At 31.9% G+C, this 18,379-nt stretch overlaps 1 protein-coding gene across 2 annotated transcripts in view; it reads left to right on the forward strand.

The window, feature by feature from the left end:
* Positions 1-18,330, forward strand: part of LOC147213693 (rho GTPase-activating protein 7) — a 36,366-nt gene extending 18,036 nt beyond the window's left edge. Inside the window, exons 9-17 of one of the 2 annotated variants that reach the window (XM_086142163.1) lie at positions 2,830-3,015; positions 3,892-4,051; positions 5,673-5,895; positions 7,890-8,145; positions 13,330-13,444; positions 13,528-13,719; positions 14,702-14,913; positions 16,400-16,573; positions 17,869-18,330. In XM_086142163.1, coding sequence (XP_085998289.1) covers positions 2,830-3,015; positions 3,892-4,051; positions 5,673-5,895; positions 7,890-8,145; positions 13,330-13,444; positions 13,528-13,719; positions 14,702-14,913; positions 16,400-16,573; positions 17,869-17,977 — 1,627 coding nt within the window. In that variant the 3' untranslated portion in view covers positions 17,978-18,330. Of the gene's footprint in view, positions 1-2,829; positions 3,016-3,891; positions 4,052-5,672; positions 5,896-7,889; positions 8,146-13,325; positions 13,445-13,527; positions 13,720-14,701; positions 14,914-16,399; positions 16,574-17,868 lie in introns of both variants that reach the window. The other variant, XM_086142164.1, reaches the window with a different exon arrangement.
* Positions 18,331-18,379: the final 49 nt, after the last annotated feature.

Consider the following 18,379-nt stretch of genomic DNA (forward strand, 5'->3'; position numbering starts at 1 on the left):
ATTCACTTACATATAAAATATTTAGATATAAAATATTTGCTATGCCATTTAAATGTATTCGGATAAATCTCATTTAAATTTGACAAATAAAAGCACGCGTGTGCTTGTATACATGCATATATCTATATATTTATATGAACAAGGTGTATGTTGCTCAATGAACAGTTTTAATTGCATTATTAAATGCTATTTATATTAGCAAAGTACATCATATAAATTATTCATATACTGGACTGTCTCAGAAAATTTGAATATTGTGATAAAGTTCTTTATCTTCTGTAATGCAATTAAAAAACAAAATTACTTTTTCATGATAATCTAATATTTTGAGATAGGATTATTGAGTTTTCTTAAGGTGAAAGCCATAATCAGCAATATTAAAATAATACTTGCAATATTTCAGTTGATTTGTAATGAATGTATGACATTTTTGTTTTTGTAAATGCATTACAGAAGAATATTCTAATTTTCTGAGACAATCCTGTATATGAATAATTTATATGATGTACTTTGCTAATATAAATAGCATTTAATTAATTTCATAATTATTTTAACGCATATTATGCATAGAATTATGCCTTATTGGATTCTTTTAATAAATATATCATAGTCTTTCTCAGTGGGATGGAAGACAAGTCAATATAAAAATATTGATGATGAATATATAATAATTTATAATCATCTTATGATTACTTATATATGAGCCATGGTGTAAATAATATATAAAAAGAAATCCTGTCACATGTAAACACACAAGTAAGAAAGAAACATAAATGACTTTACAAATAAAACATGCATACATTGCATTCATGATTTAACGCATTTCATACATACAATATACAATAAATAAATATACAATGAATGTAATATAATAAGTATAATAAGTAATAAATAAGTATAATAAGTAATAAAATAATAATAATAATTGTAATAATAACTCCTTACCTCCCTTGTTACTAAGACACTTATAGTTTTATCACTTGTTTACTAAGACACTTTATAGCTTCACTGAGACACTTTGTAGTTTATAGTTTATTTTTATTTCTAATTCTGCCTTTTTCTTTTTATTATTATTACTGTTATATTTTCTGTAACTCTGGCACAACAATTTCCTTCGGGACTAATAAAGTTGTTCTTATTCTTATTCTTATTCTTAATAATAGTAGTAATAATGTAGTAATAATAATAATAATAAATGTAATAATAGTAAGAAAAAAAAAAATCCATCATGTCATTAGATCCATTTTAAATCATGATTTAATATAAATAAAAAATAAAAAAAAATAAAAAAAATTTAATTTAAAAAAAAAACAATAAATTTTGACCTTTTTTGAATTCATTTCATAAAATTTAATTTTTAATTTAATTCCTTTCTTTGTTTCATTTTATTCTATTCAATTTATCACTTACAGGTGTATAAAATTTTATTTTTACAAGAATTCTTTTCTTTATTTCATTTTATTCTATTCAATTTACCACTTACAGGTGTATAGAATTTTATTTTTAATTTAATAATTTTCTTTGTTTCATTTTATTCTATTCAATTTATCACTTACAGATGTATAAAATTTTATTTTTACAAGAATTCTTTTCTTTATTTCATTTTATTCTATTCAATTTACCACTTACAGGTGTATAGAATTTTATTTTTAATTTAATAATTTTCTTTGTTTCATTTTATTCTATCCAATTTATCACTTACAGGTGTATAAAATTTTATTTTTACAAGAATTCTTTTCTTTGTTTCATTTTATTCTATTCAATTTATCACTTACAGGTGTATAGAATTTTATTTTTAATTTAATAAATTTCTTTGTTTCATTTTATTCTATTCAATCTATCACTTACAGGTGTATAAAATTTTATTTTTAATTTAATAATTTTCTTTGTTTCATTTTATCCTATTCAATTTACCACTTACAGGTGTATAGAATTTTATTTTTAATTTAATAATTTTCTTTGTTTCATTTTATTCTATCCAATTTATCACTTACAGGTGTATAAAATTTTATTTTTACGTGAATTCTTTTCTTTGTTTCATTTTATTCTATTCAATTTATCACTTACAGGTGTATAGAATTTTATTTTTAATTTAATAAATTTCTTTGTTTCATTTTATTCTATTCAATCTATCACTTACAGGTGTATAAAATTTTATTTTTAATTTAATAATTTTCTTTGTTTCATTTTATCCTATTCAATTTACCACTTACAGGTGTATAGAATTTTATTTTTAATTTAATAATTTTCTTTGTTTCATTTTATTCTATCCAATTTATCACTTACAGATGTATAAAATTTTATTTTTACGTGAATTCTTTTCTTTATTTCATTTTATTCCATTCGATTTACCACTTACAGGTGCAAGAATTTTATTTTTAATTTAATAATTTTCTTTGTTTCATTTTATTTCATTCAATTTATCACTTACAAGTGTATAATTTTTTTTTTCATGTGAATTCTTTTCTTTATTTCATTTTATTCTATTCAATTTACCACTTACAGGTGTATAGAATTTTATTTTTAATTTAATAATTTTCTTTGTTTCATTTTATTCTATTCAATTTATCACTTACAGGTGTATAGAATTTTATTTTTAATTTAATAATTTTCTTTGTTTCATTTTATTCTATCCAATTTATCACTTACAGGTGTATAAAATTTTATTTTTACGTTAATCCCTTTCTTTATTTCATTTTATTCTATTCAAAAAAAAAAAAACGGAACTTAATCATCATGCATTTCCAAGCGATATAAACACGAGTGTACGCATGTACAGCTGCGTGTGAATTTTAAAATTAAATTTTTGGGGGTTTCCGTCCCGTGCAGCGGGAGCCGTCGCCTGCAGTGGCCCAGCGAGCGAAGCCTGTCCGGCGTCCCCGAGGCGTCGGCGTCGGCGCCGGGACCCGACCACCTCTCGGCCTCCCAGTTCCTGCTGCTGCAGAAGATGGCGCTGCTCAAACTCACCGCCCTGATGGACAAGTTCTCGCCGTCCAGCAAGCAGGGCTGCAGCTGGTGAGGACGCAGGAAACACTTCTTTCACCAAGAGATGGATTTAAATCAGAGATACATCTGTTTATATCATCAAAATACAGCTATAAGTGATATATTTAATTTTAATCATCATTTTGTCATATTAGACTGTGCTTTGTATCTATATTGTGATATTTATTATATCATGAACAGAGAAATAACAGTTTTATGGCTTATTATTTGGAATATTTAAAAGGAGGTATTTAATTTTTCCAATGAAAAGTGGCAAAATATGCACTGATAAAATAATTTAATGAATTTCCCCATTGTTGTTTTTATTATTAGTATTATGAATCGTATTATTTTTAATTTTGATTTTATAATTGAACCCTATTTCTGAAATTCAGATTTTTTTGAAGTTTTGATCATTGTTAGTGTTTTTAATCTTTTTAACAATCATTTTATTTGATTATTTTTATAATAATGATTATAGTTAATGTTTTTGTATGATAATTATATTTATTCTCATTTTTATTATTATTGTTATCATTTGAAATAGGTTTTCAATCATTTAAAATTATTTGTATCATCAACGCATTTGATTTAGTTTTATAATGATTATAATTCCTGTGTTTGTATGATAATTACATGTATTAATATTATTAGTATTATTGAAAATAGCTTTTTTTCACACAGCAAAATGATTTTGTTCTATCTTTAAAATAACAATAATGCCATTTTTGAAATTATACAATATTAAGACGGAAAAAAAGACGAGCTTTACACTTTCATTTATGAGGTCTGTTATTTTTAATTGATTTTTCCTTCTATTACTAATCTTTTATTCATTTCTGCACTCATTCACATATCCATGCATTTAAAATAGAAGCATGTGTGTGTGTGTGTGTGTGTGTGCAGGACCTTGCCCAAACCCCTGAGGAGGACCAAAGGTGTGGAGCTGAAGGGGCGGCGGGTTTTCGGGGTCCCCCTGCAGGTCAGCGCCCAGCGGAGCGGCTCGCCGCTTCCTGCCAGCATCCTGCGGGCGCTGAGCTACCTGAGGACGCAGTGCCTCCACCAGGTCTGCACCAGCTTTATTTACATATATATTTCATATATAAACAGATCTTTTCTATTAATAAATGTGTAAATACACATATATATATATGACTGGAATATATACATATCTTTATTTTTTTATTTATTATAATATTTATATGTATATGTATATGTATATAATTCATATAGCATTTATTATTATTAATTTATGATCAATAGCATTAGTATTGATGTGTGTTTTTATAGCATTTACTATTAATATTTATTAATTAATAGCACTCTCTATATATGTAACTTTTATAGCATTTATTATAAGTGTGCAATAATTAATAGCATTTGTACGGATATATTTATATAATTTAATATAGTATTTATTATTATTATTTATTGATTCATAGCATTTGTATTGATATATATGAATATATATATATATGAAAAGATTTTTTAAGCATCTATTATAAGTATGTATTAATAGCATTTATATATATATATATATATATAAAAAAATATGTAATCAAAATCTTTGTACTTAAAACCTTAAAACACTTTATAGCCTTGACTTTGACACTTTCTAGTTTTATTTGTATTTCTTATTCTCCCCCTTTTTTTTACAGTTTATACAATTTCCTACTATTATTTATTATTGTTATGTTTTACTTGAAACTCTGACACAACAATTTCCTCCAGGATAAATAAAGTTGTTCTTACTCTTATTCTTATTCTTATATATATTTATATATATACATGTATGTTTATTTATAATTTTATAGCACTTTTCTATAACCTTTTCTTTATTAATACCATACATAAAAATATCCTAAATAAAAATAATCATGTGTATATATTCAATTCATGTAAATTTTTATAAAACACACAGACTGAAATTGTACACATAATATAGCAATTATACACATATAGTGTGTGTATATACATGTCTGTATAACAAAATATATATGTATACACACTGTTAGAAATGACTCACATATTAAATGTGTATGCATATATATGTGTAGGTTTATATAGATATGTGATTTATTATGTGTAATTTCTATTACATAGAAATATATAATATATTATGCGTGTCATTTCTATACGTCTGTGTATACATATAAATATGTATATGCACTTACATTAATATATATTTTGGTTGTAATTTCTATCTGAGTCCCTAGAATTGAAAAAAAAAACTAAAATTTATATGAATTGAATTTATATAGACATGATATTTTTTCAGATATGTATAAAAGTGCTGAACATTGATATCGTGAAAATGGATGGATATGAATAATGGAAAATTTGAAGCATAATAGATAATTTATAATTGTCTATAATATTGTTGTAGATTTCATATATCATGTATTTACTTACCTCTTGTGTTCTTAAAAATGCTAAAAATTGTTTTTGACATATTATGCATCTATATGGCTGTCTTAAGGAATTGAAGGATGGTAAATAAATTTAAATCAAAATTGAAATAACATTTAAATATGATTTAAATTATTATAGAATATATGAACACTAGAATGAGGAAAAAATGAATAAAATTAAAAACAAAATAAAAATGACATAATAGAGTAGAAATAAAGGTAAGATGATATGAAATTTCATGAAATAAAAAGATAATTTACAGTCGTGTCTCTCAGGTTGGCCTTTTTCGGAAGTCGGGCCTAAAGTCTCGAATCCAGTGGCTGCGGGAGCTGGTGGAGGCGGAGTCGGGGGCGGAGCCGGGGGCGGAGCTCGCCGTCTCCTCCTATGACGGCCAGTCGGCCTTCGACGTGGCCGACATGGTGAAGCAGTATTTTCGGGAACTGCCCGAACCCATTTTCACCTTCAGGCTCTGCGAGACCTTCCTGCACATCTACCAATGTGAGATTTATTTCACCAAATTTATTTTTTACAAAATTTCTTAAAAAAAATTTTTTTAACGAAATGTTGTAATATTTTTGGAAATTTTGTTAAATTTTATGACATTTCATTGAATTTTGTCCAATTTTATGAAATTCTATTTTCATGTGATTTTGTTACTTGATTTAATTCCTCTTTTTTCCATCTTTTTCTATTCGATCTATAACTTGCAGGTGTTTGGCAAACTTAAAAATGTTGTGTCTGTTATATACTTTTTATTCTTAAATCTTCAATCAAATATTGCTAATTGATTTTTTTTTTATTTACTCTTACTCATTTTTAATTTTTTAATATTCAAAGATTTTTTTTACATTTTATATCCCTAATTTTAGCTGAATTCATTCAATTGTATTTCACCTATTTAGCCATCCCTTGCTTTTCATTCTAGCCTTGAACTGTATTTATTTTCCTCATGTTGTTAGCTTTTATTTCCTTTATTTTCATTTATTTATATTTCCCTTTTTCACCTTGCATTTTACTTTACCTCCTTTTAATCATTCTTTGTTCTGTATTCCTTTTAATTGCATTTTTCTTTACTTTTAAAATTTCTTTTACAAAGTTTTCATCCCCTTTCTGTTACTTCCACGCCGTCACTCTGATTGACCGATCTTTATATTTTTTAGATTTTAATTTTTGTTTTTTTTAGTTTTGTCAATTTTGTCATTTTTTCCAAACATTGTGAAATTTTGCTAAATGTTACCATTTAAAAAAAATGAAATTTTGTTGCAATTAAGCTTTTTTTTAAATATTGTGGAATGTTTTAATGAAATTTTATAACATTTAATTTTTATTCCTCTCTTTGTTTTATTTTATTCTATTCAATTTACCACTCACAGGTGTTTTTATATTATTATTATTATTATCATTATTATTTTATTTTCTTCATCTCATTTTTCATCCCCTTTCTTTGTTATTTCCGCATCATCGCTCTTTATATTTTCTTAGATCTTATTATTTTTTTATTTTTAAGAAATGTGAAATTTTGTCACATTTAACCACTTTTTGTGACATTTTTAAATGATTTTTTTAACATTTTATTTTTAATTTAATTCCTCTCTTTATTTCATTTTAATCTATTCAATTTACCACTTCCAGGTGTTTTATTTTCTATTATTATTATTATCATTATTATCATTATTATTTTATTTTCTTCCACTTGTTTTCATCCCCTGCCTTTCTTACTTTCACAGCATCACTCTTTACAATTTTTTAGGTCGTTTTTTATTGTTGGCCTTTTTTTTCCAAACATTGTGAAATTTTGCCAAATGTTATAATTCAAAAAAAAAAAAGTGAATTATGCCAAATGTTACAATTTAAAAAAATGTGAATGTTTGCCAATTTTCAGGTTAGAATTAAAAAAAAAAAATTGACCTTTTTTTAATTAATTTCATAAAATTTAATTTTTAATTTAATTCCTTTCTTTGTATCATTTTATTTTACTCAATTTATCTCTGACAGGAGTATAACATTTTATTTTTAATTTAATTTCTTTCTTTGTTTCATTTAATTCTATTCAATTTACCACTTACGGGTGTATAACATTTTATTTTTAATTCCTTTCTTTGTTTCATTTCATTCCATTAAATCTATCATTTACAGGAGTATAAAATTTTATTTTAACTTTAATTCCTTTCTTTGTTTCATTTTTTTCTATTAAATCTATCATTTACAGGAGTATAAATTTTTGTTTTTAATTTAATTCCTTTCTTTATTTCATTTTATTCCATTCAATTTACCACTTCCAGGTGTATTACATTTTATTTAAAACTTTAATTCCTTTATTTCATTTTATTCTATCCAGTTCAATCAGCACTGATAGCTGGTTTTTTTTCTCTTTATTTTCTAGTTTTCCTGCACTCATTTTTCTTCCAGATATTTCCGGATCTCGTCTCTTCCCCCGTTTTCTAAAAAAAAAAAACCTCTCTCCGCCCCCCGGAACCTTCTTCCCTCCTCAGACTTCCCGAAGGACCGTCAGCTTCTCGCCGCTCAGGCCGCCATCTTGCTCCTTCCGGAGGAGAACCGGGAAGCTCTGCGGACGCTGCTGCTCTTCCTGCACGACGTGGTGGCGTGCGTGGACGAGAACCAGATGACGCCCACCAACGTGGCCGTCTGCCTGGCGCCGTCGCTCTTCCACCTCAACTCCTCCAGGAGGGACGCCGCCGCCGCCGCCGCCGACGTGGTCGCCAACGGCGCCGCCGCCGCCGCCGGCAGGTGAGACCTCGACGGGTTTTGCTGTTCAGGGTGAAAAGACGAGTGTTTTTAAAGCTGTGAAGGGAAGATTGGAAGTAGATGTGTGTGTGTGTGTGTGTGTGTGTGACACCCAAATTGGCGGGGTTACGTAACTCTACAGCGCTTACATAAGGCCTCTGTGAAGTGTGTGTGTGTGTGTGTGTGTGTGTGTTTTGTCAATTGTTTGTGATTTGGGAGAATTTCTAATGTTCCAGGTGCGAGAAATCAATCCATAATTAATGAAACAAATTTTTTTTTAATCATTATGATTGATTATCTAAAAATTAAGGGGGAAAAATCCTAATTTCAAATTTTTGCTGAAGTTTTCTGTTTTCCATGTACAAGAAATCAATCCATAATTAATGAAAAAAAATTATTTAATCATTATGATTGATTATCTAAAAATTAAGGGGAAAAAATCCTAATTTCAAATTTTTGCTGAAGTTTTCTATTTTCCATGTGCGAGAAATCAATCCATAATTAATGAAAAAAAAAATTTTTTAATCATTATGATTGATTATCTAAAAATTAAGGGGGAAAAATCCTAATTTCAAATTTTTGCTGAAGTTTTCTATTTTCCATGTGCGAGAAATCAATCCATAATTAATGAAAAAAAAATTTTTTTAATCATTATGATTGATTATCTAAAAATTAAGGGGGAAAAATCCTAATTTCAAATTTTTGCTGAAGTTTTCTATTTTCCATGTGCGAGAAATCAATCCACAATTAATGAAAAAAAAAATTTTTTAATCATTATGATTGATTATCTAAAAATTAAGGGGGAAAAATCCTAATTTCAAATTTTTGCTGAAGTTTTCTATTTTCCATGTGCGAGAAATCAATCCATAATTAATGAAAAAAATTTTTTTTTAATCATTATGATTGATTATCTAAAAATTAAGGGGAAAAAATCCTAATTTCAAATTTTTGCTGAAGTTTTCTGTTTTCCATGTAGAAGAAATCAATCCATAATTAATGAAAAAAAATTGTTTCAAGAACTCAATCCTTAATTAATGAAAAATAACTTTTTAAAATCATTATTATTATCGATTTTTTTAAAATTGAGGGGAAAAAAAAATCCTAATTTTACATTTTTGCTCTAGTTTTCTATTTTCCATGTACAAGAAATCAATCCATAATTGATGAAAAAATTTTTTTTTAATCATTGTGATTAATTGATTATCTAAAAATTAAGGGGAAAAAATCCTAATTTCCCATTTGTGCTGAAGTTTTCTATTTTCCATGTACAAGAAATCAATCCATAATTAATGAAAAAAAATTGTTTCAAGAACTCAATCCTTAATTAATGAAAAATAACTTTTTAAAATCATTATTATTATCGATTTTTTTAAAATTGAGGGGAAAAAAAAATCCTAATTTTACATTTTTGCTCTAGTTTTCTATTTTCCATGTACAAGAAATCAATCCATAATTGATGAAAAAAATTTTTTTTAATCATTGTGATTAATTGATTATCTAAAAATTAAGGGGAAAAAATCCTAATTTCCCATTTGTGCTGAAGTTTTCTATTTTCCATGTACAAGAAATCAATCCATAATTAATGAAAAAATATTGTTTCAAGAACTCAATCCTTAATTAATGAAAAATAACTTTTTAAAATCATTATTATTATCGATTTTTTTAAAATTGGGGGGAAAAAAAAATCCTAATTTTTCATTTTTGCTCTAGTTTTCTATTTTCCATGTACAAGAAATCAATCCATAATTAATGAAAAAATTTTTTTTGAATCATTATGATTGATTATCTAAAAATTAAGGGGAAAAAATCCTAATTTCAAATTTTTGATGAAGTTTTCTATTTTCCATGTACAAGAAATCAATCCATAATTAATGAAAAAATATTGTTTCAAGAACTCAATCCTTAATTAATGAAAAATAACTTTTTTAAATCATTATTATTATTGATTTTTTTTAAATTGGGGGGAAAAAAATCCTAATTTTTCATTTTTGCTCTAGTTTTCTATTTTCCATGTACAAGAAATCAATCCATAATTAATGAAAAAAAAAATTTTATCATTATGATTGATTGATTATCTAAAAATTAAGGGGAAAAATCCTAATTTCCCATTTTTGCTGAAGTTTCCTATTTTCTTTTTCAAGAACTCAGTCCTTCATTAATGAAAAATAACTTTTTTAAATCATTATTATTATCAATTTTTTAAAAATTGGGGGGAAAAAAATCCTAATTTTTCATTTTTGCTCTAGTTTTCTATTTTCCATGTACAAGAAATCAATCCATAATTAATGAAAAAAAAATTTTTTTAATCATTATGATTGATTATCTAAAAATTAAGGGGAAAAAATCCTAATTTCAAATTTTTGCTGAAGTTTTCTGTTTTCCATATAGAAGAAATCAATCCATAATTAATGAAAAAAAATTGTTTCAAGAACTCAATCCTTAATTAATGAAAAATAACTTTTTTAAATCATTATTATTATCGATTTTTTTTAAATTGGGGGGGAAAATAATCCTAATTTTTCATTTTTGCTCTAGTTTTCTATTTTCCATGTACAAGAAATCAATCCATAATTAATGAAAAAAAATTATTTAATCATTATGATTGATTATCTAAAAATTAAGGGGAAAAATCCTAATTTCCCATTTTTGCTGAAGTTTCCTATTTTCTTTTTCAAGAACTCAATCCTTAATTAATGAAAAATAACTTTTTTAAATCATTATTATTATCATTTTTTTTTAAATTGGGGGGGAAAAAATCCAAATTTTTCATTTTTGCTCTAGTTTTCTATTTTCCATGTACAAGAAATCAATCCTTAATTAATGAAAAAAATTTTGAAATCGTAATTATTATTATTTAAAAATTAAGGGGAAAAAATCCTAATTTCTATTTTTTGGTCTAGTTTTGTTTTTTCTTGCACATGAAATCAATCCTTAACTGATGAAAAATAATCTTTTCAAATCATTATTATTATTATTATTGATTATTTAAAAATTGGGCGGAAAAAAATCTTAATTTCTCATTTTCGCTCAAGTTTTCTATTTTCCATTTACAAGACAACGATCCTTAATTAATGAAAAAAAGTTTGAAAAAGCGGACAAAATCATTGGTCGGTTGAGTCTTATGATAATAATTATCATAACTTATTATTATTAATTCCAAATAATTAAATAAAACATATACAATTATTAGTATAACAATTGTTTTTTTAGATTTGTATTTTCAATTCTTTTGAATTTTTTTTTGGTTCCTTTTTTCATTTTATTCTTTCTTTTTTTGAAATATAATCATTTTCACTTTGCATTAGGGTTTTTTATACCAATTTCATCTTATTTTATACAAATTTTCAGTTTATCTCATTTTCTTTCACTTTTCATTTTATTTTATTTTTCTTAGCTATCCGTTAATTTTAAGTTTAATAATTTTTTTAGCTAATTTTCTTCGCCCGAGTAAAAGCAGAAGAAATCATTGGTCAGTTGAGTCTTAAGATAATTATTATAACTAATTACTATTGATTATGAATAATTAAATCATACATATACAATTATTAGTATTATGACCGTGTTTTTAGATTCTTATTCTTAATTCTTTTGAACTTTTTTTGTTTCTTATTTTATTCGTTCATTTTTTTACTTTATTTTATTTTTATCTTATCTATCTGTTTATTTTAATTTTCCCTTTTTTTTAAGTTTAATTTAGCTTTTCTTAGCTATTAGCTTTTCTTCGCCGAGTAAAAGCAGAAGAAATCATTGGTCGGTTGAGTCTCAAGCTAATTATTACTATAACTAATTATTATTAACTATGGATAATTAAAGAATACATAATACAATTATTAGTGTTATGATTGGTGTTTTTGATTTTTTAGTTATAATTCTTTTGAATTTTTTTGGTTTCTTATTTTATTCAGATAAGAACAACTTTATTTATCCCGAAGGAAATTGTTGTGCCAGAGTTTCAAGTAAAACATAACAATAATAGATAATAATAGGAAGGAGGGAGAATAAGAAACACATAAAAAAATTATTCATTCATTTTTTATTTTATTTTTCACTTTATTTTATTTATAGCTTAGCTATCTGTTTATTTTAATTTCCCTTTTTTTTTGCGTAATTTAGCTTTTCTTAGCTATTAGCTTTTCTTCGCCTAGTAAAAGCGGAAGCAATCATTGGTCGGTTGAATCTTAGGATAATTATCATCATTCTTATAACATATCATTATTTATCACGAATAATTAATAATACAGATACAATTATTAGTATTATGACTGTGTTTTTAGATTTTTATTCTTAAATCTTTTGAATTTTTTTTGGTTTCTGTTCTCATTCTATTCATTCTTTTTTTGCAATTTAATAATTTTCACTTTGCATTAGGGTTTTATTTTATTTATACCAATTTCAACTTACTTTACATAAATTTTCAGTTTAGCTCATTTTATTTCATTTTTCTCTTTGTTTTATTTTTTTCTTAGCTATGCGTTTATTTTCATTTAAATAATGTTTTAGCTAATTTTCTTCGCCGAGTAAAAGCGGAAGTTGAATCTTCAGCTAATTGTTATTATAACTATTATTAATTAGGAATAATTTAAGAATACATATACAATTATAATGGTTATGATTGACATATTAGATTTTTACTATTAATTCTTTTGAGATTTTTTTTGGTTTCTTATTTTATTCATTCATTTTTTATTTTATTTTATTTTTCACTTTATTTTATTCATATCTTAGGTCTCTGTTTATTTCGATTGCCCTTTTTTTTTTTAGCTTAATTTAGCTTTTCTTAGCCATTAGCTTTTCTTCGCCTAGTAAAAGCGGAAGCAATCATTGGTCGGTTGAGTCTTAAGCAAATTTTTATTATAACTAATTATTATTGATTATGAATTAAATCATACATATACAATTATAAGTGTTATGATTAGTGTTTTAGATTTTTATTCTTAATTCTTTTGAAAAATGTTTTGGTTTCTTATTTTATTCATTCATGTTTTATTTTAGTTTATGTTTCACTTTATTTCATTTATTTCTTAGCTCTGTTTATTTTGATTGCCCTTTTTTTTTTTTAGCTTAATTTAGCTTTTCTTCGCCTCGTAAAAGCGGAAGCAATCATTGGTCGGTTGAGTCCTAAGCTCCGCCTCCAGGGTGATTACCTCGCCGTTGAAACCCGGCGCCGCTGTGATTTTCCCGCCGCAGGTCGGCTCCCAGGAAGTCGGTCCTGGGCCGCCCGGACCAGCGAGACCTGAGCGAGAACCTGGCCGCCACCCAGGGCCTGGCGGCCATGATCAGCGAGGCCCAGCGCCTCTTCCAGGTGAGGGACCTCCGAGGTGAAGATCTCGCCTTCTCCTCCGGTTCCGGAGCTCCGGCTCAACCCGCCGTCCGGTTTCCCCGCAGCTGCCGGAGTTCTGGCCGGGTCTGGGTCCGCACGCCGACGACCCCGGGCCGGGCGCCGCCGACGGCGACCAGGAGGCGAAGGGGGCGGAGCTTCGTCTGATCACCCAGCGGCTCCTGAAGGAGGCCCAGGAGAAGAACCAGGGATGGGAGAGACATCCGGCGCCGGACGGGGTGGAGCTCGCCTTCAAGAAGGTCAGAGGGGGCGGAGCTAGCGGGACAAACAGAAGTCTCAGGTTTGAGGGTGGAAACAGCGCCCCCTAGTGGACATGATGGGAACTGCATGTGATCAAATGAGGCTTCTTTTTTTTTATTATTCATTCATTTAAATGAATATTTAATTGGATAAATTTAGTTGAATTATTGAGTTAAATTTAAAATTAAAATGCGATTCATAATTTAGAAAGAATGAACGAAGGAGGGGGAAAGGGAATAAACAGATAAATAAATGACCGGCACATGAATAATGAATCCCATTAATAAAGAGTATAAAATTCAAAAATTAAAGACAACAAATTACAAAAAAAAAGGCAAAGGAGTGAATGGATAAACAGTTAGCAAATAAAATAGATGATAAATGAAATGAATAATTGGATTAAATGAAACGTTAAAAAAAAAATATATATATATAACATAAAAAATAAATAAAATATAAAAATAAAATGGAAAGTACTTCATAAGATAAACTAATTCTCAAATTAGTATTAGTATTAAGTATTAGTATCAGTATTAAAAATTTAAAGAAACTGAGTATTATTAAATGAAAAATTTTAAAGGGAAAAATTTTAAATCCCTTTCAAAATTTGGGAGGAATCTCGGGATTAAAAAAAAATGCTGATAATGATAATGATTGTATATTATATATGAATATAAAATAATTTAATACATAAATATATGAATAAAAATACAAAAAATAAATGAGATAAATAAAAAAACAAAACAAAATTAGACTAAATCAATGCGCATACAATTAAGTACATCACTTTAAAAATACGGGAGGAAATTAAAAAAAAAAAGAATAATTCTATTAAATAATCAGATCAATAGATAAAAAAATAAAAGTTTGAAAAAAAAAATAATAATAATAACGAGAGAACCGGACCGCGGTCGGATCCCGCGTCGCGTTTGCGTGTCGTGGGAAAACCGAGCGCTCAGCGTCGCCGCTTCCTGTCCGCAGGCGGAAGACGGCGTCCCGCTGCGGCTGTGGCGCGGCCGCGTGGACGTGGACGCGGCGGCGGACGAGCTGCTGCGGCGCCTGATGAGGGAGCAGCGCCGCTGGGAGGAGCGGCTGAGCGACGCCGCCGTCCTGAGAGACCTGGACGGAAACACGGAGGTCTACAGGTGCAGGATCCACGGACACACACGGACACGGGAACACCTGCTGCTCAGGTGAGGGTGTGTGTGCGTGTGTGTGTGTGTGTGTTTGTCAGAGTGTTTGTGTGTGAGTGTGCGTGAGAGAGTGTATTTGTTAGAATGTATAGTGTTTCTGTGTGTGTTTGTGAGAGTGTGTGTATGTGTTTGTGTGTGAGAGTGTCTGTGAGAGTGTGTGTGAGTGAGAGTTTGAGAGTGTGATTGTGAGAATGTGTGTGTGTGTGAGAGAGAGAGAGAGTGAGATTGTGAGAGTGTGTGTGTGTCTGTGTGTGAGGAGTGTGTGTTTGTGAGAGTGTGTGAGAGTGTGTGTATGTGTTTGTGTGTGAGAGTGTGTGTTTGTGTGTGAGAGTGTGTGTGAGTGAGAGTTTGAGAGTGTGATTGTGAGAATGTGTGTGTGTGTGTGAGAGAGAGAGAGAGAGTGAGATTGTGAGAGTGTGTGTGTGTCTGTGTGTGAGGAGTGTGTGTTTGTGAGAGTGTGTGAGAGTGTGTGTATGTGTTTGTGTGTGAGAGTGTCTGTGAGAGTGTGTGTGAGTGAGAGTTTGAGAGTGTGATTGTGAGAATGTATGTGTGTGTGTGTGTGAGAGAGAGTGTATTTGTTAGAATGTATACGTGTTTCTGTGTGTGTTTGTGAGAGTGTGTGTTTGTGTGTGAGTGTGTGTGTGAGAGAGAGAGTGTGAGATTGTGAGTGTGTGTGTGTCTGTGTGTGAGGAGTGTGTGTTTGTGAGAGTGTGTGTGTGTGTGTGTGTGTGTGTGTGTGTGTGTGTTTGTCAGAGTGTTTGTGTGTGAGTGTGCGTGAGAGAGTTTGAGAGAGTGTATTTGTTAGAATGTATATGTGTTTCTGTGTGTGTTTGTGAGAGAGTGTGTGAGAGTGTCTGTTTGTGAGTGTGTGTGTGTGTGTGTGTGTGTGAGTGAGAGTTTGAGAGTGTGATCGTGAGAATGTATGTGTGTGTGTGTGTGTGTTTGTGAGAGCAAGTGTGTGTGTGTGAGCGAGAGTCTGTGTCTGTGTGTGTGTATGAGAGTGTGAGTGTATGTGTGTGTTTTTGTGTATGTGTTTGCGTGTGAGAGTGTTTGTGAGAATGTGTGTGTTTGTGTGTGTGTGTGAGAGAGAGAATGAGAGAGAGACTGTGTATGTGAGTTTGTCTCGGAGAGAGTGTGAGTGTGTGTGTGAGTGTTTGTGTGAAAGCGAGAGTGTGTGTGTGTGTGAATGTGTGTTTCTGAGAAATAGTGTCTATATTTGTAAGAGCAAGTGTATGAGAGTGTGAGAGTGTTTGTGAGCCTGTGTGTGTGTGTGTGTGTGTGTGTGTGTGTGTGTGTGTGTGTGTGTGTGTGTGTGTGTGTGTGTGTGTGTGAAAGAGAGAAAGTGTGTGTCTGTGAGTGAGTGTAATTGAGTGTGTGCGTGAGGGTGTGTGTGTGTGTGTGAAAGAGAGAGAGAAGAGTGTCTGTATGAGAGTGTGTATTTTCTGTGTGTGTGACGTTGTGAGGTGTGTGTGTGTGTCCTCCGCAGGACGTGGCAGGCCGACCCGGCGTCCGGTCCGCTCTACGTGTCGTCCGTGTCCACGCAGCTTCCCGACACGCCTCCGGAGGGCGTGCGCGTGCACGTGCACGCCTGCCTGCACCTGCTGGAGCCGACGGGTCCGAGGAGAACCAGGCTCACACACCTGTGCCGCACCGACAGCAGGTCAGGAGCCGCCGCTAGCGTGTTAGCATCGACGCTACACGTGTGTTACCTGACCAATGGAATCAAAACAGTCCGGTCGCTATGGTAACGCCGGGTGATAAATCCACCCTTGAAGTTGTTGGATCGCCATTAGCTCAGCAGGCTAGTTGGCGCCAACCTCTTAGCTCCTAGCCTGTTGCTAATACTCTGAGTAGGCTAATAGTTTGTAGCCCTTTAGCCGCACCCTCTGGAGAAGTTAGCTAGTAGCGCTACATAGCCCGCGCAGGATTTAGCCGTTTACTGAGATAAAAAAAACTCCCCCACCCTTTCATTTCCTCTCCTCGCCGCCGCTAAACACCGCTGCGCGCTTATTAGCTTCCGCATTCATGTTAAGTGCTTGTTAGCGCCCAAGGAGGAGGGGGGCTAGCGTGTTAGCATAGCCGCTACACGTGTGTTACCTGACCAATGCAATCAAAACAGTCAAGTCGCTATGGTAACGCCAGCCAATTAATCTCCGATAAATCCACCCTTGAAGTTGTTCGATCGCCATTAGCTCAGCAGGCTAGTTTGGCGCCGAACTCTTAGCTCGTAGCCTGGCGCTAATATTCTGAGTCGGAGGCGGCTAATAGTTTGTAGCCCTTCTTTAGCCGCACCCTCTGGAGAAGTTAGCTAGTAGCGCTACATAGCCCGCGCAGGATTTAGCTATTTACTGAGAAAAAAAAAACTCCCCCACCCTTTCATTTCCTCTCCTCGCCGCCGCTAAACGCCGCGGCGCGCTTATTAGCTTCCGCATTCATGTGAAGTGCTTGTTAGCGCCCGAGGAGGAGGGGTCGGGGACGGCGCCGAGGTCAACAGGGGTCCGGGAACGTCGGGGGCGACGCCGCGATCCTATCGCTCCTCGGGAGGAAATGAAACGGCGTCCCGGTGAATGAAAAGCGAGGCTAAATATTATGGGATGTTGTTGTTCGAGGTCTGATAGCAGATCGGGCGCGACACAAAGCAGCGCTCGCGAGCCGTGACGCACGAAGTGGTTTGTTTACATGCGCTGGAAAGAACGGCGACCGACGGGAAACGAGCCGCATTTACGTCCGCGGAGCTTCTCGGTCGTCCAGGTTGGCGAGGAATTCTTGTCGTAATCTCAGCTTTCATCGGTACGACGAGTTATTTACGAAGGTCACCCCCGCCGTTGGGGTTAGAATGGAACAGTCCGTTCTGAGCTTTCAGAGCAACGTCCAGCTGTGGATTTTGACGACAAAACTTCCCAATTTGGTCGTTCTTGTTTTGCTAAAATTTCCAACCGACCTTTTCCCTCGCAGGGGTCGCTCGCCGGAGTGGCACCGCAGATCTGGCGGGCGCCTCCTGGCCGCCGGTTTGCTGGCCATCAGGGATTCCTTCAGGGTGGAGCGCAAGGAGAGCGGGATGTGAGGCGGCGTGGACGGCGAGACGCCGCCGAAGGGGGGGTGTCATGGCCGCCGCCGCCGCCGCCGCCTGGACAAACAGGAAACACACATGGAGGAAACTGCGTCCGAAGCTACGGTGAAAGACTGAACGTGAGGCTGGTATTTATTAAAGTGACGTCTCACCTGGTAGTTGTTGTTTTAAGGGGGGGTTATTAAGGTTCGGGGGGGTTTTCTGCCCCCGCGTGACCCCGTCTGACCCCTTCGGATGTTATTTAATTGTAACGTCGCAGACGTTTGTACCCAGATGTTTATTTAAGCGTGTCGAGGTTCGGGAGGGGAAGCGACGGGCGGCTGATTAAAGTGTTTATTTCTCTGCGAAGCCGTTTCCTGTTGTGTTTGCAACACACACACAATTCACACAACTGAG

The sequence above is a fragment of the Fistularia commersonii genome, chromosome 35, assembly GCF_037954325.1.
Source record: "Fistularia commersonii isolate RoL2024-O1a breed Wild chromosome 35, RoL_Fcom_v1.0, whole genome shotgun sequence".
Classification (NCBI taxonomy): domain Eukaryota; kingdom Metazoa; phylum Chordata; class Actinopteri; order Syngnathiformes; family Fistulariidae; genus Fistularia; species Fistularia commersonii.